This window comes from Pelophylax lessonae (genome assembly GCF_965119305.1).
Source record: "Pelophylax lessonae genome assembly, chromosome: 1".
Taxonomy (NCBI): Eukaryota; Metazoa; Chordata; class Amphibia; order Anura; family Ranidae; genus Pelophylax; species Pelophylax lessonae.
The window spans coordinates 547,594,301-547,620,891 of record NC_138768.1 but is presented as its reverse complement, the minus strand read 5'-3'; the positions used below and the strand labels follow the sequence as shown (position 1 = coordinate 547,620,891).

General features: G+C 46.1%; 1 protein-coding gene across 1 annotated transcript in view; it reads left to right on the top strand.

Moving 5' to 3' along the window:
- Positions 1–26,591, top strand: part of WRN (WRN RecQ like helicase) — a 248,339-nt gene that overhangs the window by 112,721 nt on the left and 109,027 nt on the right. The window contains exons 16-18 of the mRNA XM_082247844.1: positions 10,043–10,149; positions 17,463–17,650; positions 21,322–21,496. Of these exons, the coding sequence (XP_082103970.1) occupies positions 10,043–10,149; positions 17,463–17,650; positions 21,322–21,496 (470 nt within the window). The remainder of the gene's footprint in view (positions 1–10,042; positions 10,150–17,462; positions 17,651–21,321; positions 21,497–26,591) is intronic.

Below are 26,591 nucleotides of genomic sequence, written 5' to 3'. Positions count from 1 at the left end.
GTCACTCTGACGAAACCGGTCGGGAGGTTCCGGACATCGCGCCTGTCACGCCCCCAAGACGCCGGCTCGTGTTTTATCCTAGCGGGACGCCGCTATTGTATACTGTCTGCACATACATGTCTGCCATAATGTAAGTAGAACTTTAATAAAACCAATTTAATTGTATTACGGGATTACGCTATGATTTCCTTCATTCCTTGCATACTGCCATACATATTGGAGTCATATCTGCCTTGTGACTGAGCGGGGTATAGGAACACACGGAATTGATCCTGGTCCACTGAAGTGGAGGAGAAAGTCCATCCCATTAGGGCTAACACTTCACGCCTAAGTGGCTTATCCATTAATTTGGAGGCCCACTAGTTGCGGTAAGCAGCCACCTTATTCACACATTTGGGTGTCTTTCCAACTCTGCTCTCCGCACCTTGGGATTTCTACTCTGCATTGGACTCTCTACCATCCTTGCAAGTTGATTGTCTTTTTTAATATAATGGACTCATGTTTCTATGCACACTTGGGTTTGGTTGAGTGATTAACCATACTACAGTTTTTAGCCTTTTTATGTATGATTTATTTCAATGTTCCTAGCGCTGCACTATTTTGATATATATTTGAGTGGGATTTCTATAAGTCCAGTGTTCTAGCTGCTAGCCTGTTCATGTCATTATATACGATCAGTTTGTCATCTCTATTTGTTATTTAGCGCAGGATTCCCCCCTTGATTTTATTCACTGTTATAATTGACTGAGTAGGAGCTCATCATGGACCATGAAGAAAGAAAGAAAAGGATGAATGTGGTCTGATTGTTCTTTTGTTACAATTTAAATAATTGTGAAGCAGATCATTTCTTTGCATGCCTTTTCTTCTCAGAAGTAATATTTTATCATTTATGTTCTTTCACCCTGGCATTTTATTGATTAAATTTCTCCTATGTGTGTTGCGCTGTTGCGTACCCATTATAACAGTCCCATATACCAGTAAATTGTAAGTCCATAAATAGTAATAGTGCACATATCCATCCATGAAGGGTGAAGGTTAAGCAGAAGCTGAATATGGACAAAGAAGAGGCAGCACGAGAATTAAAGTGTTTTTTCACTTTTGCAATCAAGTTTTAGAAAACCCCACTATATGTTCCCATTCACACAGCATACCTAAAAAATATTTTTTCTCTTACGTCCTCCGACAGTTACCGCCCACTCATACAGTCTTCACTTATGGGGGTATTGACTTCATCTCCACAGGAGTTTCTAGGCATAAGACTTTTAAACTCTACATAGTCACACCCATGGGTGCTGTCCTTCTAGTCCAATACCCCCTGCAATAGCCATCCCAATTCAGTTTGTCTTCTGCCTAGCTTCAGGAGTGGATAGGCTTCCCTGTGCTGAGGCTACAGTCTCAGCCTTTTCTCTTTTTCTCTAATGATTTATTTTCAAAAGATGTCATTTTTGCTTTACATTGCTAGCTGTTTATTTTATCAGCACTAGTTAGTGGATCTTCGGATGAAGACGACGTCTGCGGAGCTGGGAATCGGACTGACCGTCCTGGTTCTCCAGGACAGAGGGTCAGATGGAATCCCAGCCCGCCATCGAGCGTTTCGCAGGCTATGTGTTCGCCCTGGCCTCACAAACGACCCATCCCTGTCCATCCGGGATGCAGCCATGTGAGGTGGCTACCTCACTGGACACAGCATAGGTTCGTCCGTGCACTGATAGTGTCCTGCGTTTTTGGCTGGCGGCACTCCCCTGCCATCTGAAGGTGGGCGGTTTCCCGCTTGATATGAGGCACCCCACGCCATCGGGTACAGGTAAGTACATTCTATGTGGGGCCTCTGTCTGGGGAAGGCAGTCCTGTGTGTCTGTGGTGTCCCCTGTGTCTGTGCGTTTTGGGCCCCCTGATCCAGGTCCCTGCGGGGGTTTTTATTCTCTCACAGCAGCGCTGTGTGGGGGTTTTGGGGGTCCCTCTCCTAATGTCACTTTAGGGTGCTTGGGGATGCAGACACATGCGGCGACCGCTGCGGGTTAAAAGACCGCTGGTCCGCCATTTTAAGTGTGGGCAGCATGTCTGGCTTCGCTGTGGGCGCTCATACAGCATGCTATGTAGTGTGTTTTCGCACCTTACGGCGCCATCTTGTGTGTGCAACACAATTGTTCCGAGCACATGTCGGCGGCCATCTTGCCGAAGCCTCCCATTAGTTTACATAGGCATCCATTTTCCCTTGGCCTGCAGCCTAGTTCAGCCTCCAGCGGTGACATCACTTCCTCCTTTCTCACAGAGCCGAACGAAGAAGCTGGTAACACACTGTGGGGTGTCTGTCCTGCTGTTCTTTTCTTATCCTGCTTTGTGCACTCTTCCTTGTCAGTTTGTCCTTGTGGGGGGTCTGTGTGTCACAGTCTCGATAGTGGTATGCTGTGGGGTCCACAGCGCTCTTAAAGGGCCAGTTCCAAAAAAAAAAAACTATTTCTGATATGGAATCCCAGGACAGCAAGTTTCCTCCAGCTTTGGTGGGGGATTCAGGGTCCTCTGAATCCTCTACCGTCACTAATTTGGCTGTTGTAGTGGCAACTTTGGTGTCAAAAATGGATGTGCTGATGTCTGAACGTGCTGCTAGAAAAAGGCCTAGAATTTCCTTTTCTTCTGATTCTGATGATATGGTTGCTGTAGGTAGCGTGGCCCTTCCGGGGTCTCGCTCTTCTCAGGACCCGCAAGAGTCTGAGGGGGAGGCGGAGGTCGCAGGGGTGGATGACTCCCCCCGGGTCACCCGAGGAACGCGCAGCTATGGAGGAGTTGATCCTAGCGGTAAAGGGAAACACTACATTTGGAGGATAAGCCCACTCCTCCGGTTGTTGTGTCCTCTTTTGGCACACATAGAACCCGCAAGACGGAGCAGGTTTTTCTTTGCCCGCAGAGTTTCACCATAAGGTGAATGAGCTATGGCGTAATTTAAAACACACCTTCGTGGTGCCTAAGTAGTTTCAACTTCTCTACCCTTTTGCGGCCACTAATATGGTGCGCTGGTGTGTGCCTCCTCAAGTGGATCACACGGTGGCTAGATTGAATAAATCTACTCTGCTCCCTGCCGAGGACTCTCCGTTGTTTAGGGACCCTACTGATAGGAGGCTGGAATCTCTTGGCCGACACGCCTACATGGTGGCGGGTTCCATGCTCAAGCCTATTTTTGCCTCTGTGATGGTGGCTCGGGCTGTGGCGGATTGGACCAAGGTGCTCAAAAGCACCCTCGTGGCCGATTCTGCCCCTCCCGCTACAGTGGAGATGGTGGATCAGATCTACAGTGGGGTCATGTATTTGTGCGATGCGGCTCTAAATGAGGCCCCTTTGGTGATACGCCTGTCCAGTGTCGCTGTGACTGTCGCTTAATCTGGTTGAAGTGGTTGGTCGGCTGACCAAAAATCAAGGAAGACAGTGGCTGATATCCCCTATGCAGGGTCTCGCCTTTTTGGGGAATCCCTGGATGAATTGGTAAAAGGAGTCACTGGGGGTAAGAGCCCCAGAACCCTAAGGGTAAGTTTTTCCGCGGTAAGCGGGCCCCCTCCTTTAAACCTGCTCAGGGGTCCTTTCGTGCCTTCAAGGCACAGGACAAGGGAAAACCCTTTAAGGGCCAAGGTGGCCAGAAGAAGCCCTGGTTTGGCAAGCAAAAATCCGGCCAGGCCGGTGCAACGGCTCAGTCCGCCTCTGCCTGAAGGGGCGCCCTCACCCATTTCAGGGGTGGGGGGACGTTTGCGCGGTTTCCTCCAATCTTGGCTGCTCCAAATCACGGACAGGTGGGTTCAGGACATAATTCGGTCAGGGTACAAGATGGAATTTCTTTCACGCCCGGCAAACAGATTCTTTCCCTCAAATCTTCGTTTGACCCCAGGGCGGTTACAGGACCTACATCAAGCGGTGCAGGATCTTCTCGCCCAGGGGGTGATCAAATCTGTTCACTGTGCCCAGAAAGGAGGGCAAAGTGCGTCCGATTCTGGATTTAAAAAGCGCTAAACCGCTTTGTGCGCGTTTGAAAGTTCCGAATGGAATCACTCCGCTCGGTGGTGGCCTCCCTGAATCCGGGGGAGTTCCTGGCCTCTATAGACCTGAAGGATACGTATCTACACATCCCCATTTCCGAGGGTCATCAGAGGTATCTCCGATTTTGCTATCGCGGAGGAGCATTACAAGTTTGTGGCGTTGCCTTTCGGTCTCGCTTCGGCTCCAAGGGTCTTTACCAAAGTGTTGGCGCCTGTTCTGGGCCTATTGCGCGCACAGGGCATTGCGGTCTTGGGATATCTGGACGATCTCCTGTTAAGATCGAGTGCCAGCCAGAGCCTGCTGCGCGATCTGTCCACTACGGTCCAGACGCTTAAGGAGTTCGGTGGACGATCAACATTCAGAAGTCGACCTTGTCGCCTTCGGTTCGTCTGCTCAAGCAAAGGTGTTCTTGCCAGAGGACAAGCTCCGGCTCCTGCAGAACGAGGTCAGGTCCCTCAGCTACAACGAATCCTCGTCACTCAGGACCTGTATGCAGTCCCTGGGGTTGATGGTGTCGGCCTTCGAGGCGATAACATTTGCACAATTTCTCACGCGCTCTCTTTAAGCAGAGATTCTGGCAAGGTGGGACAGACTGCCTCAGTCCTTGGACCTGAGAGTGTCTCTGTGTTGCCAATCCAGAATGGATCTCTTGTGGTAGCTCCAGTCCCCAGCGGTGTCGGGCAGAAAGTCCCTCCGGCCAATTCTGTGGACGGTGGTGACCACGGATACCAGCCTGTCGGGCTGGGGTGGAGTCCTGGGCAACCCGTCTGCCCAGGGCACTTGGTCGGAGGAGGAATCCTCCCTTCCGATAAACATTTTGGAATTGAGAGCGATCAGGCTGTGCCTAGAAGGGAGCCCTTACCTCCATGGAATTTGAACTTGGTTCTGTCCGTGTTGCAGCGTTCCCCTTTTGAAAACATCAGAGAACTTTCGTTGCCCATGCTATCTAAGAAGGTTGCTTTCCTGGTAGCGATCACTTCTGCAGGCAGAGTGTCGGAGTTGGCGGCGTTGTCTTGCCGCTCCCCTTACCTGGTGGTTCATAGGGATAAAGGTGGTCTTGCGACCTAATCCGTCCCTTTTGCCTAAGGTGGTTACGGAATTCCTCCTGAATGAGGACATTGTTTTGCCTTCGCTTTGTGCGAATCCTAGGCATCCAAAAGAGGTTGCCTTGCATTCCTTGGATGTTGTCCGGGCGATCAGGGTTTACCTGTCGTCGACTGAATCCTTTCAGAAATCGGATTCTCTCTTTGTCCTTCCTGAGGGACCTCGGAAGGGTATGGCTGCGTCTGCAGCAACCATTGCCAAATGGATCAGACAGACGATTGTACAGGCTTACTTGTTGCGGGAACGGGTTCCTCCCTTTCCTGTCAAGGCACACTCTACCAGGTTGATGAGTGCGTCCTGGGCCTATCGGCATCAGGCTTCGGTGGCCCAGGTGTGCAAGGCTGCGACTTGGTCGTCGGTGCACACTTTCTCAAAGTTCTACAAACTTGATGTTCTGGCATTAGCTGATGCATCCTTTGGCCGCAAAGTTCTCTGTGCGGCAGTTCCTTAGGGAACCCTGGTTTTTGTACGGGTCCCTAGCTGTTGGGGTTGTTTTCCCCTTGGTTATTTGTTTTCCTGGGTTGTTGCTCATGTTGAGCCCTTTTTTGTTACCCAGAAGGTTACCTTCTTGTACATGTAAGGTTCCTTTCTCTGATGGGGGCACTGTGTTGCTTTTCTGGCGGTTGTGTTGCCCACCCCTCATGTCTACACTGCTTTGGGACGTCCCCATAAGTGAAGACTGTATGAGTGGGCGGCGACTGTCGGAGGACGCAAGAGAAAACCGAATTTCTCTGTCGCTCATTGACAGACGTAGTCTTCTTGATTCACATCAATTGGGTTATGTTGTCTCCGCAGGAGTAGGACTAGGCAGAAAGAAAAAAACGTTCTGGCTCCAACCTAGGGGCAGTCCCAGAGGGTATATCCTCCCTCTCTCTGCTACAAGGAATCAGTTTTTTTCTGTCTAGTCAGGAGTAAGGACCTAAGTTCCTTGCTGGGATCTTTTGGTCCTGGCAAGATTTTTTTTTTTTAGAAAAAATATTTTTTTAGGTAGTTTTCTCCAGTGTTTTTTCCTGTGAGATCTTCAAGCAAGACTCGTTTCGCAAGACGGATTCTCTTTTTGTGATCCCGGATGGACCCAAAAAGGGGTTGCCTGCATCTGCCGCGACTATTTCCAAATGGATCAGACAGACGGTGGTACAGGCTTATTCTATTAAGGGTCGGGAGCCCCCGTTCCCTGTTACGGCGCACTCCACTCGGGCACTTAGTGCGTCATGGGCCTTTCGCCATCAAGCGTCAGTGGTCCAGGTGTGCAAGGCGGCTACCTGGTCGTCGGTGCATACCTTTACAAAACATTATAAAGTTGATGTAATGGCATCGTCTGATGCCTCGTTTGGCCGCAAGGTTTTGCAGGCCGCCATTTGAGGAGACCAGTGGTCTACCTCGAGGGTTTTTTTCTGTTGGAATTTTTATTTGAGTCTCATTCTTTGCTTATAATGAGCCTTTAAAACTTCTAGTTGGCACCGGTTAGGCCTTCTAGATTGGATTTTGATTTCTGTCAATCCCACCCCTCATTTGTGGCACTGCTTCTGGATGTCCCAATTGATGTGAATCAAGAAGACTACGTCTGTCAATGAGCGACAGAGAAAATCGGATTTTTGTAAGATCTTACCGTAAAATCCTTTTCTCTTAGCTCATTGACAGACGTAGTACCCGCCCCTCTATCATTGAGTTGGGTTGGGTTAAATTCTCTGTTGCTGCTTTATAACAGAACTGATTCCTTGTAGCAGAGAGAGGGAGGATATACCCTCTGGGACTGCCCCTAGGGTGGAGCCAGAACGTTTTTTCTTTCTGCCTAGTCCTACTCCTGCGGAGACAACATAACCCAATTGATGTGAATCAAGAAGACTACGTCTGTCAATGAGCTAAGAGAAAAGGATTTTACGGTAAGATCTTACAAAAATCCGATTTTTTTGTAAAATCTTACCGTAAAATTTCTTTCTTTGAGTCCTCCGACACTCGCCGCCCCCGCCCCTCTTTTTGGGGTCTTTTGTTATACACTTTCACTGCTTGCGACCAAACTGAATTGGGATGGCTATTGCAGGGGGGTATTGCACTAGGACAGCCCCCATGGGTGTGACTAGATTTATTGTTCTTTTACAAGTCTTATGCCTAGAAACTCCTGTGGAGATGAAGTCAATACCCCAATAAGTGAAGACTGTATGAGTGGGCGGCGACTGTCGGAGGACTCAAGAGAAAGGAATTTTACGGTAAGATTTTACAAAAATTCCGTTTTTTTTTCTAGGTGTTTGTTTGGAGACAGTCTTGGGCAGACTGCGACCTACTCTATAGGATTTGAAATTAGCGGAAATTCATTCCGTTCCCCCTAACAAAGAGGGACACATTGCATTTCCTCTCATTTACGTATAATGCAGAAGCCGAGTTTAGATCTTGAACTAATTTTTTTGAGAGGCAGTGTTTAAATCTAGTTTTCTACTAAAAATTAGATCTGCCAGCACAGTACAGACAGGATTTATTATAGTAAACAGTAACTCCCCAGCCCCCTTTGCATAGCAGTCGAAATTGTCTGTTTTTGAGTTTCCAGGAAAGGGCAAGTAAAGTACAGGCAGCAATTTTGGACATTTTTAAAGTCTTGATATGTAAGAACATGTAACAATTATAAAGTAGATGTTATCCCAGTTTGGCTGCAAAAGTAGAAATTAGGGATGCACCGAATAATCGGCGGCCGAACATTATTCGGCCGAAAATAGAAAAAATAGCACTTTCGGTGTTCGGCCGAATAAGTCGAAAGGCCGAATAATTTTGTGCCGAATAATAGGGCTGAACGATAGTCGATATGATATTGACTATCGTTCTGTGGCCGTAGGCGATATTCATATCGCCGAGGTCACGATATTTACAGGGGGAAGGGACTCGGAGGAGGACAGGAGGACTCACAGACTTCCGTGTTAGGCAGGGGAAGCCGGGACACTTCAGCGGTGAGCATACATACATTACTCACTCGTGCACGGCATCCCGCCCCACACATTCAGTGAGTCTTACTCTCCTCCCTAGTTTTCTCAATGGCACATTCAGGAAGCCAATCACGCCGTGATTAGCTGCACAGCGAACCAATCACGCGTGCCTGCACACCTGATTGGTTCCGCTGTGCCGCTACTCACGGCGTGATTGGCTTCCTGAATGTGCCATTGGAAAAACTAGGGAGGAGAGTAAGACTCACTGAATGTGTGGGGCGGGCTGCAGTGCACGAGTGAGTAATGTATGTATGCGGCTGTGCTCCTTTCCAGGCTCCTACTAGTCCACCTCCAGCCTCCTACTACTACCACTATGAGAGACTGTCTGTCACTGTATAATCTGATTGAGTCCACACTGACACTGACTGACTGTCACTGAGTAATTGATGTTACCACATTAACCCTGACCTGCCCAGTGCCCTGTATCTGCAATTAAAATTTACAAGGCTGCCTGCATGCTTCCTGATTTCCATTCCCAGCATCCTTCCCAATCCCTACAGTGTCACTAACATTAACCCTATGGTACAAGGCTGCAGTGTGCACTGAATCCCATTCCCTACAGTAACATTTAGGGAGAGAGAGAGACATGAGAGGACAAGAGAGAGAGAGGACAAGAGAGAGAGAGAGAGAGAGAGACATGAGAGGACAAGAGAGAGAGAGTGAGAGGACAAGAGAGAGAGAGACACGAGAGGACAAGAGAGAGGACAAAAAATTGGCAAAATAAATGGAAAAATTGCAAAACACCGCGTTCGGTATTCGGCCTTCGGCCAAACATTTTATTATTATTCGGCTTCGGCTTCGGCCAAGAATTTCATTTCGGTGCATCCCTAGTAGAAATACGCCTTAAGAGGTGTTTTTATAAAAAGTTCAGATGTAAAATGTTAATCATTCATACAGAATAGAGTCAATCGGGAACGTATCACATTATGGCCACTAGATGGAGATGATTGTTATAGGAAAAAGAAATGTATTAACTATAATCCACTGCTCCATCTAGTGGGTATTTAAGGAGATTTGTTGATTCACATTTGACCTGGAGAGAAAATAGGCTAGTAATCAATTTTCCTCCATTTACACAGAAAGAATGTACATTGTTAATGAATTTTCACAGGACGAAAAGCTTTGAAATTTTTTTAAATTTTTTTTTATTATAAACACATGACTAATGCCTCATTTCCAATGAGCGGTATGGTTCGATTTGGTACAGTTCAGTACGGTTCGGAACAGTACACCTTGATCAGGCTTGCGTTTCCACCGCCAACTGTACCTCAGCTCAAGAGTACCTCAACAGTGTATTCACCCTGTGCACCCAGTGTAGTCATCCTGTTGATACGGTTCTAATGTGCTTTGTAACCCAACAAAAGGGTCCCAAATAATGGTTCGGTACGGTTCGGAATTAGGGTACCATTCACAACTTTTGACTATGGCAAAAATTGCATACCATACCGAACCGAACCGTACTGCTCAGGGGAAACGAGGCATAAGTATTGCTAAGGTGGAAGGAGATGATTGTCATCCACTGGAAGATAATGTAGAGAAGAAAAGGTCATGGAGAGGATTGTAGAGAGAGAGAGTGATAGAAGTAGCTGATCATTGGCAGGATTTCAGGATTTAAAATAACCACCTTTTCTCCTGATATGTGAACTAGATATGACAATTTTGTATCAAGTGGGAGGACATGGCTAAAGGTGGGGGAGGAAATAATGAAACCTATTAGGAAAGAACAGGGCTGAGCAACTGCAGGGTCTTCTATACGATTAGAACATGATGAGAACTGTCTTGTGCTTTGATCACAAGAGTGTGATCCCTTCAGTTTTTTTCACTTTATTAACTACAATCATTATTCATTGAATCATTATATATTATTGTTTTCAGTCTGTGTTGTTCTTATTTCCTCCCTCCTTCCTGATTTCTGAGATAATTGTTTGCTCTGTATTTTGTAGGTATAACTCTTATAGCAATTGATGAAGCACACTGCATTTCAGAATGGGGTCATGACTTCAGAAGTGCCTACCGGGATTTGGGCTCGCTCAAGAAAATGCTTCCATCGGTAAGAATTCCACAAACTTCATCTGAAAGGAGAGGTTTCCATTGTCTCCAGTAGATTATTAATACTGGCAACACACAGCAATGAACTTAAATAAGTACACATTTTGTTTTAAATCTCTCCCTCCCTCCTAAAGCTCTCTGGCCCTGCAGTGTTTGAGACCTGGATTTATTATGGCTTAGGCACCACTAAAGTAGTACAGGAAACTCTTCCAATTGCACTGAAATTGCACTAGTGTGCACCAGGCCTAAATGAAAAGTTAATACACATATTTGGTTTTATTTACTAACCATTAGCTAAACTGGCTTTAAATTGCTTTATTTAATACAAGTAACAACTGCATATACCACTGTCTGATAATCGCTAATATAGGTAACGTTATGTACTTCTAGTAATAAAAGGCTTGTAAAGGTGAGAAAAGCATTTAACAGCAAAGCCATATTATCACTATTGTACACTTTAGTTTTATATACCAGGTGCTGATCTCTCACTAAAATGGTTACAGTGTAATGCTTAAGATACTGTATGTAACTGCTTTATTAAATTCAGTTAAAGTGACCCTAAACTCTGTTTAAGGAGGATTGTAGCCACCCTCTCTTGATCACTTCCAAGATGGATTAATATCTATGGATTATGTTCCCTAGTCCATCTCGGGAGAAAGCAAGAGAGGGCGGCTACTCTCATACATACAGTGGGACCATGGACCCTCTTACAGGAAGTCAGACCACGCAGCAAAACAAAGAAATTTGGAAGAGGCTGAAGCACTAGAAGGTACATTTTTAACTATTCAGGACCACCCTCCTGCAATTTACTGTGGGCGGGCGGCCTGTACAGGCAAAGCGACGTACTGGTACATTGCTGCCTGTTTCCGGGTTTAGGGTGCTCATATGCGTGATTTCCCCCCCCCCCCTGCCGGCACCCATTGTAATTGTACACAGGGGGAGTCTGTCAGCATATCCCAGCCAATGATTTATGGCCAGGGCCTGCTGATCAGCTGTGTCCAATCACATCCCATGGATATGGCCCCTTTCACACAGGCAGACCGTTCAGATCTGCCTGTTCGGTTTTTTTGCGGATCTGAACGGTCCCCCCATGCATCCCTATGGGGCATCGGATGTCAGCGGAGACATGTCCGCTGACCTCCGATCCGTCAAATCTAGACGGATGGAAACCTTATTTTCCATCCGTCCAGCGGATCGGATCGGATGAGAACGGACCGACGGTCCGTTCCCATCCGATTCCCCCATAGAGATGTATGGGGCTGTGACAGACTGCCTGATCCGCCGATCCCCCGCTGAGAAAAGCGGAGTCCGTTTGACGGACTATATGTGTGAAAGAGCCCTAATGCCCCGTGTACACGTGCAGATCGTCGGCCGAACGATCGGCCGACTTTTGTCCCCGGGCGTGTCTGTTGAAAGGTGCAAAAGACTGCACAAGAATTTTGTCCGCCGACTGCAGAAGTGATGTCATGTGATGGTTAACTTTCCCTGTGTTTTTTCTTTTCTGAGCATGCCCAGTCTTGCAAATCTGCTGTCTGTCGGCCGAATTCTGTATTGACTGGCGAACAATCGGCCGCTCTGGTGTCGGCATACAAAAATTTTAATGCTTGCACGACAGATTCTTTTCGGCCGAAAGTGCGCTGTCGGCTGTCGGAAGCATCATACTAACAAGCCGAAAATCGGCCGATCGTTCTCGGCCGACAATCTGCACGTGTGTACGGGGCATAAGAAAGAAAGAAATTTAGTAAAAAGCACCACACGTTGAACAAATTAACACTTGTTGGGCTCGCATTTAACCCCTTCCCAGCATGTGTCATTAGTACAGTGACCGTGTATAGTAATATCACTGATTACTGTATTAGTGTCACTGCTGATTGTGGCAGTTACTCAGTTCCCATCAAATGTCAGTTAATTTCAGATTTCCCACCACGCTATCGCAGTTCCTATTAGAAGTCGCTGATCACCTCCATTAGTAGTATAAAAAAATAATAAAAATTCCGTTATATAATACAGCGCATCCAGAAAGTATTCACAGCGCTTAACTTTTTCCACATTTTGTTATGTTACAGGCTTATTCTGAAATGGATTAAATTCATTATTTTCTTCAAAATTCTACAAACCATATCCCATATTGACAACATGAAAGAAGATTGTTTAAAATCTTTGCCAATTTATTAAAAATAAAAAAATGAAAATAAAATCACGTGTACTTAAGTATTCACAGCCTTTGCTCAATACCTTGTTGAAGCACCTTTTGGCACCAATTACAGCCTCAAGTCTTTTTGAGTATAATGCTACAAGCTTGGCACACCTATTTTTGGGCAGTTTTCCTTCTTCTTCTTTGCAGGACCTCTCGAGCTCCATCAGGTTGGGTGGGAAGTGTCGGTGCACAGCCATTTTCAGATCTCTCCAGAGATGTTCAATCAGGTTCAAGTCTGGGCTTTGGCTGGGCCACTCAAGGACATTCACAGAGTTGTCCCGTAGCCACTTTGTTATCTTGGCTGTGTGCTTATGGTCATTGTCCTGTTGGAAGATGAACCTTCGCCCCAGTCGCCCGAGGTCCATAGCGCTCTGGAGCAGGTTTTCATTAAGGATGTCCTCTGTACATTGCTACATTCATCTTTCCTTCGATCCTGACTAGTCTCCCAGTTCCTGCCGCTGAAAAGCATCCCCACAGCATGATGCTGCCACCACCATGCTTGACTGTAGGGATGGTATTGTGGTGCCTGGTTTCCTCCAGACATGACACTTGCCATTCAGGACAAAAGCGTTCAATCTTTGTTTCATTAGACCAGAGAATTTTGTTTCTCATGGTCTGAGTCCTTTTGGCAAACTCCAGGCTGGCTGTCAAGTGCCTTTTATTGAGGAGTGGCTTCTGTCTGGCCAATCTACCATACAGGCCTGATTGGTGGAGTGCTGCAGAGATGGTTATTCTTCTGGAAGGCTCTCCTCTCTTCACAGAGAAATGTTGGAGCTCTGTCAGGGTGACCATCGGGTTCTTGATCACCTCCCTGACCGAGGCCCTTCTCCCCCGATCGCTCAGTTTGGCCGGGCGGCCCTCTCTAGGAAGAGTCCTGGTTGTTCCAAACTTCTTCCGTTTACGGATGATGGAGGCCACTGTGCTCATTGGGACCTTCAATGCTGCAGAAATGTTTCTGTACCTTTCCCCGGATCTGTGCCTCAATACAATCCTGTCTTGGAGGTCTACAGACAATTCCTTGGACTTCATGGCTTGGTTGATGCTCTGACATGCACTGTTAACTGGTGGGACCTTATATAGACAGGTGTGTGCCTTTCCAGGTCATGTCCAATCAACTGAATTTACCACAGGTGGACTCTAATCAAGTTGTAAAAACATCTCAAGGATGATCAGTGGAAACGGGATGCACCTGAGCTTGATTTTTAGTGTCATGGCAAAGGCTGTGAATACTTATGTACATGTGATTTTTGTTCATTTTTTATTTTTAATAAATTTGCAAAGATTTCAAACAAATTTCTTTCACATTGTCATTATGGGGTGTTGTTTGCAGAATTTTGGGGAAAATAATTAATTTAATCCATTTTGGAATATGGCTGTAACACAAAATGTGGAAAAAGTGAATTGCTGTGAATGTGGTTTCCGGATGCACTGTATACCATAGTTTGCAGACAATATAACTTTCACACAAACCAATCAATATACACTTAATGGGATTTATTTTACCAAAAACATGTAGCAAAATACGTTTTGGCCAAAATTTTTGAAGAAATGTTTTATTTTTTTAATTGGATATATTTTATAGCAGAAAGTAAAAAATATTTATTTTTTTCTAAATTTTCGTTTTTTTTATGTTTTATACAATAAAAATCAAAAATAATTAGTGGTGATCAAATACCCCCAAAAGAAAGCTCTATTTGTGTGTTTAAAAAATGATACAACTTCTGTTTGGTTACAGCGTTGCATGACCACGCAATTGCCAATTAAAGTAGCGCAGTGCTAAATAGCAAAAAATGGCCTGATCATGAAGGGGGGTAAAACCTTCTGGAGCCGAGGTGGTTAAAACATGAACACATACTTAAATATTTTTTTCTTTTTAGACCAACCTTAAAGTGATTGTAAAATCTGTTTTTTTTTGTTTTTTTTTTTTTAAATAATAAACATGTTATACTTACCTGCTCTGTGCAGTTGGTTTTGCACAGAGTGGCTCAGATCCTCCTCTTCTCGGGTCCCTCTTATGTGCTCCTGGCCCCTCCCTCATGTTGAGTTCCCCGACAGCAAACCGCTTGCTGTGTGGGCACCCAAGCCAAGTCACAGCTCCCCATGTCCATTTAGACATAGAGCCCTGACCTGGCTCTGTCTCCCCTCTCTCTCCTAAATTGGCTAGCTGACTTTGACAGCAGTGGCAGCCAATGGTGCCGCTGCTGTGTCTCAGCCAGTCAGGAAGGAGAATCTCGGACGGCTGAGACATTCGTTGACATCACTGGACAGAGGGGGACCTTAGGTAAGTATTAGGGGGGCTGAGGGGAGGCTGCTGCACACAGAAGGCTTTTTATCTTAATGCATAATATGCATTAAGATCAAAAACCTTCTGACTCTACAACCCCTTTAAGACTATGGACCAATGTCTTGGAACTTCGGGCGATCAGGCTGTGTCTGGATCACTGGATGCATCGGCTCCGGAGACTCCCAGTACAGATCCAGTCGGATAATGCCACGGCGGTGGTTTATGTCAATCACCAGGGCGGAACAAAAAGTGTGTTGGCGGTTCTGGAGGTACCCGGCATTCTCCGGTGGGCAGAACGCTTTTTACACATTTCAGGTGTAGAAAATTGGCAGATGAACTATCTGTCGACAGTTGTTGGACCAATGGGAGTGTCCCTTCAGCCGATGTGTTTCATCTAATATGTCTGCTGTGGGGCACCCCTGAGGTGGACCTTTTGGCGTCTCTGCTCAACAGAAAGGTTCCCAGGTTTTTGGCAAGGTCACGGGATCCTCTAGAGCAGGGGTCTCCAAACTATGGCCCTCCAGTTGTTTAGGGACTACAATTCCCATCATGCCTAGACATGTCTGTGAATGTCAGTTTTACAATGCCTCATGGGACGTGTAGTTCTGCAACAGCAGGAGGGCCGTAGTTTGAAGATCCCTGCTCTAGCGGATGCCACAGATGTTCTGGTGGCCCCATGGGGCCAGTATTGTCTGATTTATGCTTTCCCTTCCTTCTGTGACTGCTGCGCATGATCGAGGCCGAAAGGATTCTGGTGGACCCAGACTGGCCTCGACTTGGCATGTTGACCTAGTGAGATTGGTCGCCAGCGTCTCTTGGAGTCTGCCTGTCAGGGAGGACCTGCTGTCCCAAGGGCCAATCTTCCATCCCGCTTTACAATTGCTGGCTTTGACGGTCTGGCTGTTGAAAACCAGATGCTGAAGAATAGAGGTTTGCTTGGGTCATGATTCTGACACTGCTGAAGGCTAGGAAGTCTACCTCTAGAAAGATTTACCATTTTACATGAGTATCAACGCCCACGTGTCGGCCTTGGCGGACTTGTTTCAGGGACCCTTGGCCACGCATTCCTTGGTGCCTACTTTCATTTAGGGGGTTCGACACCTGGCTCTGCATGTGCGGTCTCCTCTGCCGTCGTGGGATTTGAACTTGATGCTTTCAGTTCTCCAGAAATCTCCCTTTGAAAATATTCGGGGGATTCCTCTGCTTATGCTGTCACAGAAGGTGGCGTTTTTGGTGTCTATTATCTCTGTTTGCAGGGTTTTGGAACTGGCGGCGTTATCTTGTCGTACCCCCTACTTGGTGGTCCAGAAAGATAAGGGGGTTCTACGTCCACACGTTCCTACCTAAGGTTGTCTCTGACTTCTAATTTAATGAAGACCTGTTTTTTTCCTTCCTTGTGTCTCTCGGGTACGCTCGTCCAAAGGGATTTGAATTGCATGCCCTGAATGTGGTTCGGGCGATTTGAGTGTATCTGGCAGCCACAGAGTCTTTTCAGAGGTCCAATTTACTGTTTGTGATAACGGACGGGGCCAAGAAAAGCACTGTCTGCTTCTTCTGCGACCATTTCCAGGTGGATAAGACAGATGATGATTCAGGCCTATTCTATCAAGAGTCAGGTTCCTACTTTTCCTGTAACAGTGCACTCTACTCGGGCGCTTAGTGCTTCTTGGGCCTCCAGTCATCAGGCATCGTCGGTGCACACTTTCACAAAATTCTACAAAGTGGATGTTTTGGCATCTGCGTATGCTTCTTTTGGCCACAATGCTTGCAGGCTGCTGTTTAGAGGGTCTGTACCCTCTTTGGGGGTTTATTGTTCAGGTTGGGCTCCAGTTGTGTTTTGTTGAGCTTCTGTTACCTGGTTGGCTTCTTGTGTTAACCTTGGGATTTTTTCGTCCCACTCCCCATGTTTTGGCACTGCTTGTGGATGTCCCTATGGTTCTGAATACAAAGTGCTGTCCATTAATGAACGAAAGCGAAAAAGGATTTTTGTACTTACCGTAAAATCCATTTTAGTTCAGTGACAGACACAGCACCCACCCCTCTATAGAGTTTTGATACTTCTGATACTGCTTGTTACTAAACTGAAGGCCTATATTAGAGAGGGGGATGTATACCAGCTAAGACTGCCCATAGGCATAGACGAGTCTTTTTTTTGCCTAGTGTCTACTCCTGTAGGGGACGATATAACCTATGAATCTGAATATGGAGCGCTGTGTCCGTAAATTAACTCAAAGAAGTGGATTTTATCGTAAGTACATTTTCTTACTCACTTCCAGCATACTTGTTTGGTATGTGACTGAAACATACTAAAGCCATAGGCATGTATCTAGCATTTTAAGGATGCCCGTAATGGTAGTCTCATACTTCTCTAGTGACTGAGTCAGCCTAAATGCTGAAATTACAAGACCTTGTAATACATTTTACCAAATTAACAAGTCTCCTCAATGTAGTCTCCCAATTTCACATTGCAATTAAGCAGTGCTAATCCTGCTTATACTGCTTCGTGTAGACTTGCTGATTTCAGCACAATATTATTTGGTTGATTTTGCTAGTAGGTAAGATCTCTATACAGTGCACTTAATGCATTCCACTATGGAACATGTGCAGTATGCCATCCATGACATGACAGTTTAGCTCTGTCATGTTCTAGTATACATTATTTTTCCCTTTCCTATTTTTCCCATATCAATGCTGTCTTTAGGAGGATTTGTACATTTTGAGCAAGCTTTGTTGGCTTCTTTGAATTACAATATAAACCATATTGGAAAATGACTTAAACATATTAAAGTCATTTATCAAGTCTGTTTCTATTTTCTGTTCTGAATCAATCCAGGTACCTATTGTGGCTTTGACAGCAACAGCCAGTCCCTCAATTCGTGAGGATATTATGAAGTCCCTAAAGTTACGCAATCCACAAGTCACATGCACTAGTTTTGATCGTCCAAACCTTTTTCTAGAAGTAGGAAGGAAGACTACAAATATCATTCAGGATCTTCAAAAGTTTCTTACTAAGAAGCCAAGGTAAGGGTGATGATGTAAGTTGTAAAGCATTTATATAGGCCTTGTTGTTTTTATGAAAAGTGTTTCGATTGTGTCACCAATCATGGCAAACATGCATCATGCCTTCCTCCTCCCCTCATCTTACCCTATCCTCTCTATATCAGGGGTAGGCAACCTTTGAGAGGTGGTGATCTACCAGAAAAGTGTGAAAGAGATCAAAGATCACCTGGGTTTGGCGCCCTTTTAAAAAAATAATAATAATTTAATTAGCAGGGCCTAACTAAATAGTAAGGAAAGCTTAATAAAATATAATGAAACAAATATCAGCGTAAAAATATATAAAAATGGCCTACCTTAAGGGTGGAATGTGTCAGTCAGTAGGGCAGTGGACAGTGTGTGGATGGTGTCGGCAGGGCAGTGGACCGTGTCAGCATAGCAATGTCCTCTAACATCCCTTCCCCCAAGAGGCCCCTGGATTACTTTTACAGACAGCAAAAGGGGATCCTACCCCCTCCTGCCGCTGCAGCCTCCTTTACTGGGCTTTCACGTGCAATCGGGATTCCAGTAAAGATGCGACTGGCAGCATCCTATTTCCTTCAATGAGTGATGTTCCTACTACTGTTTGGCATCAGAAACTGGAAGCGATGAGGATTTATTAATTTCCAGTTTCAGGTTTCAGTCTCATATTAACCAGCCACTACCGGCTTGAGCAAGCATCTGATTAAACTGACCTCAGTTTGACCAGATGCTTTGGAGGCTAGAGTAGAGATGAGGCTCAGATCTCTCCATAAAGAGGACCTATCATGGCCCATGCTATTACATGTTCGACGCCGAGTTTAGGGAGAGGCCAGGGGTAGGGTCATGGGTGGGTCAAAGGGGGCCCTGTCATGTAGGCTTTACAGGGCCCCATGATCTCTAACCGCGGCCCTGGCTGCAGGCAGTGGAGTGTTTTTTACCTTAATGCAAAGAATTAATTACATTATAAAATGTTTACACTTTAAAATAACCTGGTCAAACTTTTTAGATTTGCTTTTTGCGTATATGCATGTGTATCAAAACTGTACAAAAGTTGCCTTTTAAATGTAATGTATATAAACCTACTGAACACACCCATGCTTCAAACAAAGAATATGCCACATATACTGTACACAATACACACTAAGCATATCCCCCATTCACATGTGAGGAAAAATATATACAGCATGCACACAGAGGAAAAATAGGGCCTAGCATTTCATAAATACATTTTTTTTTATTCTTTTTTCTTTATTCTTCTTGTTATAATATTTTAAAAAGATAATCCAATATTAGAGAATAAACTTAATGATACAAATAGTTTGTAGAAGAACCAGTCTATTATGATCAGTAGTACGGGAATTATAAAATTGTGTTAAGGTTGCATTTTAGGAATAGTAATGGCATGCTTTGTTGAAAATCTGTGTTGTTGGAGTTCTAATTACAGAGGGATTCTTGCTGGTTAGTGTGTACAGCCATAGAAAAATATCTAAATGGATTCTGAGGAGGTTGCTGTCTAAGTTGCAGCTGAGACACGGAGAGACGGGCTGTTTTTGTTAGGAGTCTTTTGTCAGATTTCAGGGTAGTAAAAATGCACAGATGTTGTCACAGATGGGAAGGGCTTGAAGGCCAAATACAAGTTTAATGTAAATAATTTCTCTGAGGGCCTCCTTCAGGTAAAGTAAAAGGATCATTTTACCAAACATCATTAGGAGTGTGAGTCTAAGGACTGAAAATTCATGTGGTGATAATTGGCATCATTTATACACTCTGACTTATTGCAGGTCCATGCAATTTTACTAAATTTCTATTTTTACATTGCCAGAGTTTGCAAACCATATGAATATGAAAAATACATTTGTAACCATTAGGATTTCTTATGGGCATTCCAATCAGGTCTGTCTGTTTCTCAGGCAGATCTGATCAGAGGCTCCATGCAACTCTATGGACAGGCCAGTGTAAGCAGATATTTATATGTCCTTTTACATCACCTACCTCCGTGTCTGTTCAGGTCCTGAACAAATCCATTTACATCCGACCGTCCGTAATGCCATCATGGGTCTGCCCATGTCCACTGTGTAAATGCAGACACAGACTGGTCAGGAACGGTTGTCAGAACACTGATATACGTCTTGTTCAGTTTCCGATTCAGCAGGAGATCTGTTTACTGATCCCCTCCTAAGTAAAGCAGAGTTGCTTTGTGTGAGAGGAGCCTAAAGGACCAGGATACCAGAACTACAAAGCCTGATGAAGACACGTTAGCTGATTTGAACGATGCCTTTGGTTGATAGTGTGGAGTAATGAGAGATTCAGATTCTTGAGCATTGCCCTTCAAAGATATGTAGGGGTGTGGTAATAAGAACTTTACATTTGAGCATTGCATGTGGCAGGTAGTATAGAGGTGTGTAAATGAGAGCTTTTAGGCTGGCCACAGATAACATCTGGCTGATTGAAAAAAAAAAAAAAACTGTTTTCCCCACCAACACATGCAAGATGGATAGAGGAATCCCCTTTCCGGTGTCATTTCTTTTGTGACAGTGACTGCTGCCAGATAAATGAGAAAAATTTTCAAATAGGCCACATTTGACAGAAGTTGATCAACAAAGTTGGAACAGAGAGAGAGATGGATTGAAATTCACCCGGCCCTTGCTTAATCAGCTAAATTTCAATCCATCTATGGGGCAGCTTTATATTTCAGCATTACCTAGGGCACGTAGCCTAAAGGTCTTGTGATTAGAAATTTGAATTTGAGCATCACTCCTAGCAGATAGTGTAGATGTGGTGATGAGAGCTTCAGATTTGCGCATCACCTGTAGCAGATTGTGTAGAATGCTATGATGAGAGCTTCAGAGTTGAACATCTGCTGTATCAGGTAATATAGATGTCTGGTAATGAGAGATTGAAGTTCAAGCATTTCCTGTGGCACATTGTGTAGGTGTGCGGTAATACACTTTTGAGGTATCTCTATGAACATTGGCATGAGAGCAGTAATGCTAGGGTCATAATTTATATTGAACTCTTAAGCTAACCTCTAAAAGCTTTTAAAGTGTAACCTATAGACAATTTTGGGTACCATCATTTTCTGCAATTTAAAGTCTTTACGTGTTTGGCATTTATTTACTCAATTCAGCCTCATCTTTTCATATTTTACCAAAAGTTGGGTATTGTGTCTGTGTGCACTAAAATAAATTTAAATTAAACTGCTGCCATTCTATTCTACAGGAACAAATGCAGATTTTAACATGTTTGTGAATCTTTTAAAACTTACCCCTGTAGAAAAGTGGTTAAAGGTAAAGTGGCTGCACTGTTATAACAGATTATAGTTCAGAGTCTTACAAATGTCTATTCCTGACAGGTTCTTTTTGAAGTTCATTTTGTAATGCAGTTCTTGGTAAGGAAAGCTAACACTCACTTAGCTCCACTAAAACTTTTTTCTTCATTGCATCTTTTATTGAATGACGCTTTTCTAGTTAAATGTGACAGAGAAGGATAGACTGAAAGTTCCCAAGTAAAGAAACTATTCTCTGATCTAATGCAAGATTTATTAAAAGCAGACATTCCTGTTTCTATAGTGTTTCCAACCAGAGCAGCAGATCTGAGCATTGCTCACTTTGGTATAAAGTATATACTAATCATTAAGTTAAAAAGAGATACTAAGCTGGGACTACCTCTTGCAGGTCTGGATGGGAATTTGAAGGAGCCACAATTGTTTATTGTCCCACCAGAAAGACATCTGAACAGGTAACCTCAGAATTGTATAAGCTGGGCATTTCATGTGGCACTTACCATGCTGGAATTGGGATCAAGGCAAGAAGGGAAGTGCACCATCGCTTCATGAGAGATGAAATACAGGTAAGAGTGCATGTAAAATAACTGCTCTTTGGAGTTGACCATACATCCAAGATTTTTTAACATTTTTGAGCTTAAAGGTTTGTTACAGAAATTAAAAGATAAAAAACAAGAGGGAGTTCATAGGATTTATTGCATTCACACACCTGAATATGTCAAGAATGTATGAATCTTGCATTATTGGACACCGCATGGTATTCGGGAAAAGAGGGCTATACTGCTCCCTTCAGGAGATTGGACACTGGCAAAGTAAAGCTGTTAGGATAGCCCTGCAATACCTTTCCTACTCCCAGCAAGCTTCAGTTTTTTGCTAGTCTCCTTAGGAAACTGACACCTTTTCAGCTTTGAGAGACTTAAAACCTTTTACTCTTTCGTTCATTGACGGGCACAGCTCCTGGTCATCTTGACCATTGGATTATACTGCCCCCTACAAGAGTAGGACACTAGGCAGAAAAAAAACTTGACTACGCCTATGGGCAGTCCCAGGAGGTATACTCCCCCTCTCTGCCATAGGTACCTAGTTCCTTGCTGGGATCTCCAGTCCTGGCAATTTTTCTTTCAGATAGATTTTTTTTTTCTCCTGTTTTTTTTCCTGTGAGATCTACAGTCAATTGCCGGACAGGGCGATGGGCTGGATAATCTAGATCCAGTGGTCACCCAAGTCTGGCCAGCAAGCGCACGCAGGCCTCAGCTCCATGCTACGTCGACCACGACATAGCCCCGCTATACAGGGGCTGGCCTGTGAGGTAAACGTCTTGCGAGGTCGCATACGACCGGGTCTAGGCCTGCGTTGCAGTGTTTCTCCTGGGTGACAGCCCCCCATTTCAATGGCAGAGAGGTTCTGTTTAGAGCGGTGCCCGTCTGGTTCCTGGTATGGTGAGTAGCTATCCCCCCTCTCCCCCTGGAGGGTTTTGGAGTGGATGTGGGCACCTCCCTGGAATAGTCGGACCCCCGGGTTCCCCTCCTTCCCGTTAGCCCCCCCTTATGTCTAATGGTCCTGTGGGTCATCTCTCCCCACTCTACCTATACTGGGGTGGTGTGGGGGGGCTGTACCTGGTGGGGGAGCTCCTGCCCCCCTCTTGTGTCTTGCCTGGGCCCAGGGATCCCTCCTGGGAGCCTCCGGAACCGCCATTTTGTTGCAGCCTATTTTCTGTATAGGCTGGCGGCCATGTTTGTGTAGCCGCGGTGGCCATTTTGTGTTAGTCTGTTATTGAATGGCGACCATTACTGTTTGAGCCTTCTGGGTGTCCATTTTAGCTGTGGGAGCCCCTCCTTATCCCCTGGTGTTGACTCTTGGGCCTTTCTCCTTCCTGGATGGCGCACGTGGAGTGCTTTGATCCTGGTGCTGCTGGTGACTGCCTGGTGGGGTGGTGAGTCTGGTGGGGTTCTCTCCCTCTCTCTGCTGCAGGATCGGAGGGTGCTCTGTGGCTGGTGACCGGGTGCTGTTACCAGCACGGTGGAAGTCTCCCTTAGCAGTGTTTTTTTTTTTGGCACTTTGTGGGGTACCCTTATTCCTCAAGGAGTCCCTGGAGCACATTTCCCCACCTGACCCCCTCTCAAAGCCTGCGGGGCCTTCCAGCTCCCAACCATTCATTGATGCACAGACGGCAGTCCTGGAGTCCTTTGTCCCAGATGGAGGTGGCTTTTGGGCGGCTGGGTAGTAAAAAGCGCCCCCTACCTTCCCCTGATTCATCTGTCTCCTCAGATTCTGAATTTTCATCAGGGCGCTGAGGATGATTCCTCCACTCCTGTAGCCGCGCACAAAAAGGCGCTAGTGGACGCACTGATTGTGTCTGTGCGTGAGACTTTAAAAATGGATGACGCAGCTGAAGCTGCGGTGGAGGCACTGGTTCCCTTTGGCACTCGCAAGCTGTATAGAGCGGCGAAGGTGTTTCCATTTCCTTCCTATTTTAACAGATTTGTCGCAAAAGAGTGGGAACATCCAAAACGCCCCTTTGTGGTTCCTAAGCGTTTCTCAATGAGGTACCTATTTGAAGAGTCCCTGCTTAAGAAGTTGACTGTTCCACCGGTGGTGGATCCTCGGGTTCCAGGTTGAATAAGGCAACCATGATTCCGGTAGAACAGTCGCCAGCTTTTAAGGCTCCAGCTGACAGAAAGGCGGAAGCTGTAGCCTGCAGTATGTTCGATGTGGCCGCTTGGGACTCAGACTGGTCTTCGCCATTGCACTGGTGTCACAAACTCTGACCGAGTGGGCTAAGCTTTTACGCCTTGACCTGGAGGGTGAGCAGCTCCCCCCTGTCTTTGTGGAGCTGGCGGACCAGTTGGTCCAGGGGCTGCAGTTTATCAGCAATGCCTCTTTGGATGCGATTCCTCTGATTTCTAGACTGTCTGTCTGTTTCGGCAGTGGTCCTTAGGCGTGTTTTGTGGCTCAAATGTTGGGTCTGCGGACCAGACCTCTAAAAAAAGCCTTAACTGATATTCCTTTTCAAGGAGATCGCCTGTTTGGAACTACCCTGGTTGACATCATTAAGAGTCTCACAGGGGGGAAGAGCGCCTTTCTTCTGCAGGCTAGTAACGGTAATGTAATCTCGTAGAAGTGGCCCGTCCTTTTCGGCTCACAGGAAGTTTTTTTGTCCCTCAGGGTCGGCTGACAACGTTTCAAAGCTTTTCAAGGCCTCTTCAGGAGGATCCAAGCAACCTTGGTCTGGCAAGTCTAAAAAGGGTTTCTCCAGACCCACAGACAAGGCTCCTTCAGCATGAAGGTGCGCCCTCACCCATGGCTTGGGTGGAGGGACGTCTTCGCTGGTTTCCCGACCTGTGGACCTCCTTGGTGCAAGACAAGTGGGTCCACGAAGTGATACCGTCCGGCTACAAAAAGCGAAGAAAGAAGGCAAGGTGCGTCCAATTCTGGATCTCAAGGCCTTCAATTGCTTTGTGCGGGTACAGAAATTCAAAATGGAGTATGTTTGCATGGTGGTGGTATCCTTGCATCAGGGGGATTTTCTTGCCTCTATCGACATCATGGATGCTTACTTACCTCCGCTTTGCCATGGGAGAGGAGCATTATCAGTTTGTGGCGTTACCCTTTGGTCTCGCCTTTGCTCCTCGGGTCTTCACAAAGTGTTGACTCCAGTGCTGGCGTTTGTTACGTCAGTGAGGAATTACAATGCTGGGCTACCTGGATGACCTTCTCTTGCGAGCAGAGTCCCCTACTGCTCTGATGGACAACGTGGACAACACTATACAGACTCTGAGGGAGTCCGGCTGGCTTCTGAATTTTCAGAAGTCTGCTCTGGTTCTTTCCAAGAAACTGGACTATCTGGGTCTGACCCTGGACTCGGCTCTAGCCTGAGTGTTCCTTCCTCTGGACAAACTCAAGAAGTTTCATGCTGCAATTCATCTCTTGCTGTCCAGCAGGTGGTCGTCCCTCCAGACTACATGGTTTCTACCTTCAAAGCAGTCCCGTTTGCACAGTTCCATACAAGGTCCCTGCAAAGAGAGATCTTGGCCAAATGGGACAAGTATCTGAAGTCTCTGGACTTCAAATCCGGCTGAGCTGAAGAACGAAAGGGTCTCTGATCTGGTGGCTTCCGCTGTCCTGCTCTTCGCCAGAGCAAATCTTTTCTCCCCTTATATTGGGACGGTGGTTACCACAGATGCCAGTCTGTCCGGGTGGGGAGGTGTCCTGGGTTGGAACTCTGCTCAGGGAGTTTGGACACTGGAAGAGACAAAAATCCCAATCAATGTCCTGGAACTCTGAGTGATCAGGCTGTGCCTAAACCACTGGGCGGATCGCCTTTAGAGGTGTCTGGTGCGAATCCAGTCAGACAATGCCACGGCCGTGGCTTATGTCAATCACCAGGTTGAAACAAGGAGTGTATTGGCAGCTCTGGAGGTTGCCAGCATTTTTCGGTGGGCAGAACATTTCATTCCGGCCCTCTCCGCCGTACAAATTCCAGGAGTGGAAAATTAGCAGGCGGATTATCTGTCAGCAGGTGTTGGACCAAGGTGAGAGGTCCCTTCATCTGACGGTGTTTAATCTGCTGTGTCTCTGGTGGTTCCCCCCAAAGATGGATCTGTTGACGTCTCGGCTCAACAGAAAGGTGCACAGGTTTGGGGCAGGTCACGGGATCCACTAGCAGATGCCACAGACACACTGGTGGCCCCCTGGGGCCAGTATCATCTGATTTACGCCTTCCCTCCTCTAAAGCTTCTGTCGAGACTCTTGTGCAGGATCGAGGCAGAAGGAATTCAGGTCATTCTAGTGGCCCCGGATTGGCCTCACCAGTCTTGGTATACCGACCTGGTGCGGCTCGTCGCCGACACCCCTTGGAGACTACCTCTCAGGGAGGATCTGCTGTCCCAAGGGCCAATCTTCCATCCTGCTTTACAGTCGCTTGCTTTGATGGCTTGGCTGTTGAAGGCCAGGTGCTGAAGGATAGAGGTTTGTCTGGGTCGGTGATTCCCACACCATTGAAGGCTAGAGAGTCTACTTCTTAGGAAGATCTATGATCTTACGTGGAAAGCGTACATTTGGTGGAGTAGCTTAATTTTCACCCTCCCTCTTTTTTGGTGGCTCCGGCCTTGAACTTTCTTCAACGTGGGATGAGCAGAAATCGGCCTCGAGATCCATTAAAGGTCAGGTGCCAGCCTTGGTGGTCTTCTTTCAACGACCCTTGGCCACGAACTCCCTGTTGCGTACTTTTATTAAGGGGGTTCGACATTTTGACTCCACCAGTGCTGTCCCCACTTCAGCCTTAGGATCTGAACTTGGTGCTTTCAGCTCTCCAGAAGCCTCCCTTTGAGAACATTCAGGCGATTCCTCTGCTTATGCGGTCTCAGAAGGTGGCCTTTTTGGTGGCTATCGCCTCTACGCGTTCTTCCCCTGTCCGTCATTCCTTCCAAAGATTGTCTCTGATTTCCTTCTGAATGAGGACATGGTGTTGCCTTCCCTGTATCCCAGGCCAAAACATCCTAAGGAATTTGATTCACTATTTGTGCTTAAAGATGGGCCTTAAAAAGGACTACCCGCTTTATCTGTGACCATTTCTAGATGTATCACACAGAGGGTGACTCAGGCCTATTCTAATAAGGGTCAGGTTCCTCCTTCCCCTGTAAAGGTGCACTCTACACAGGC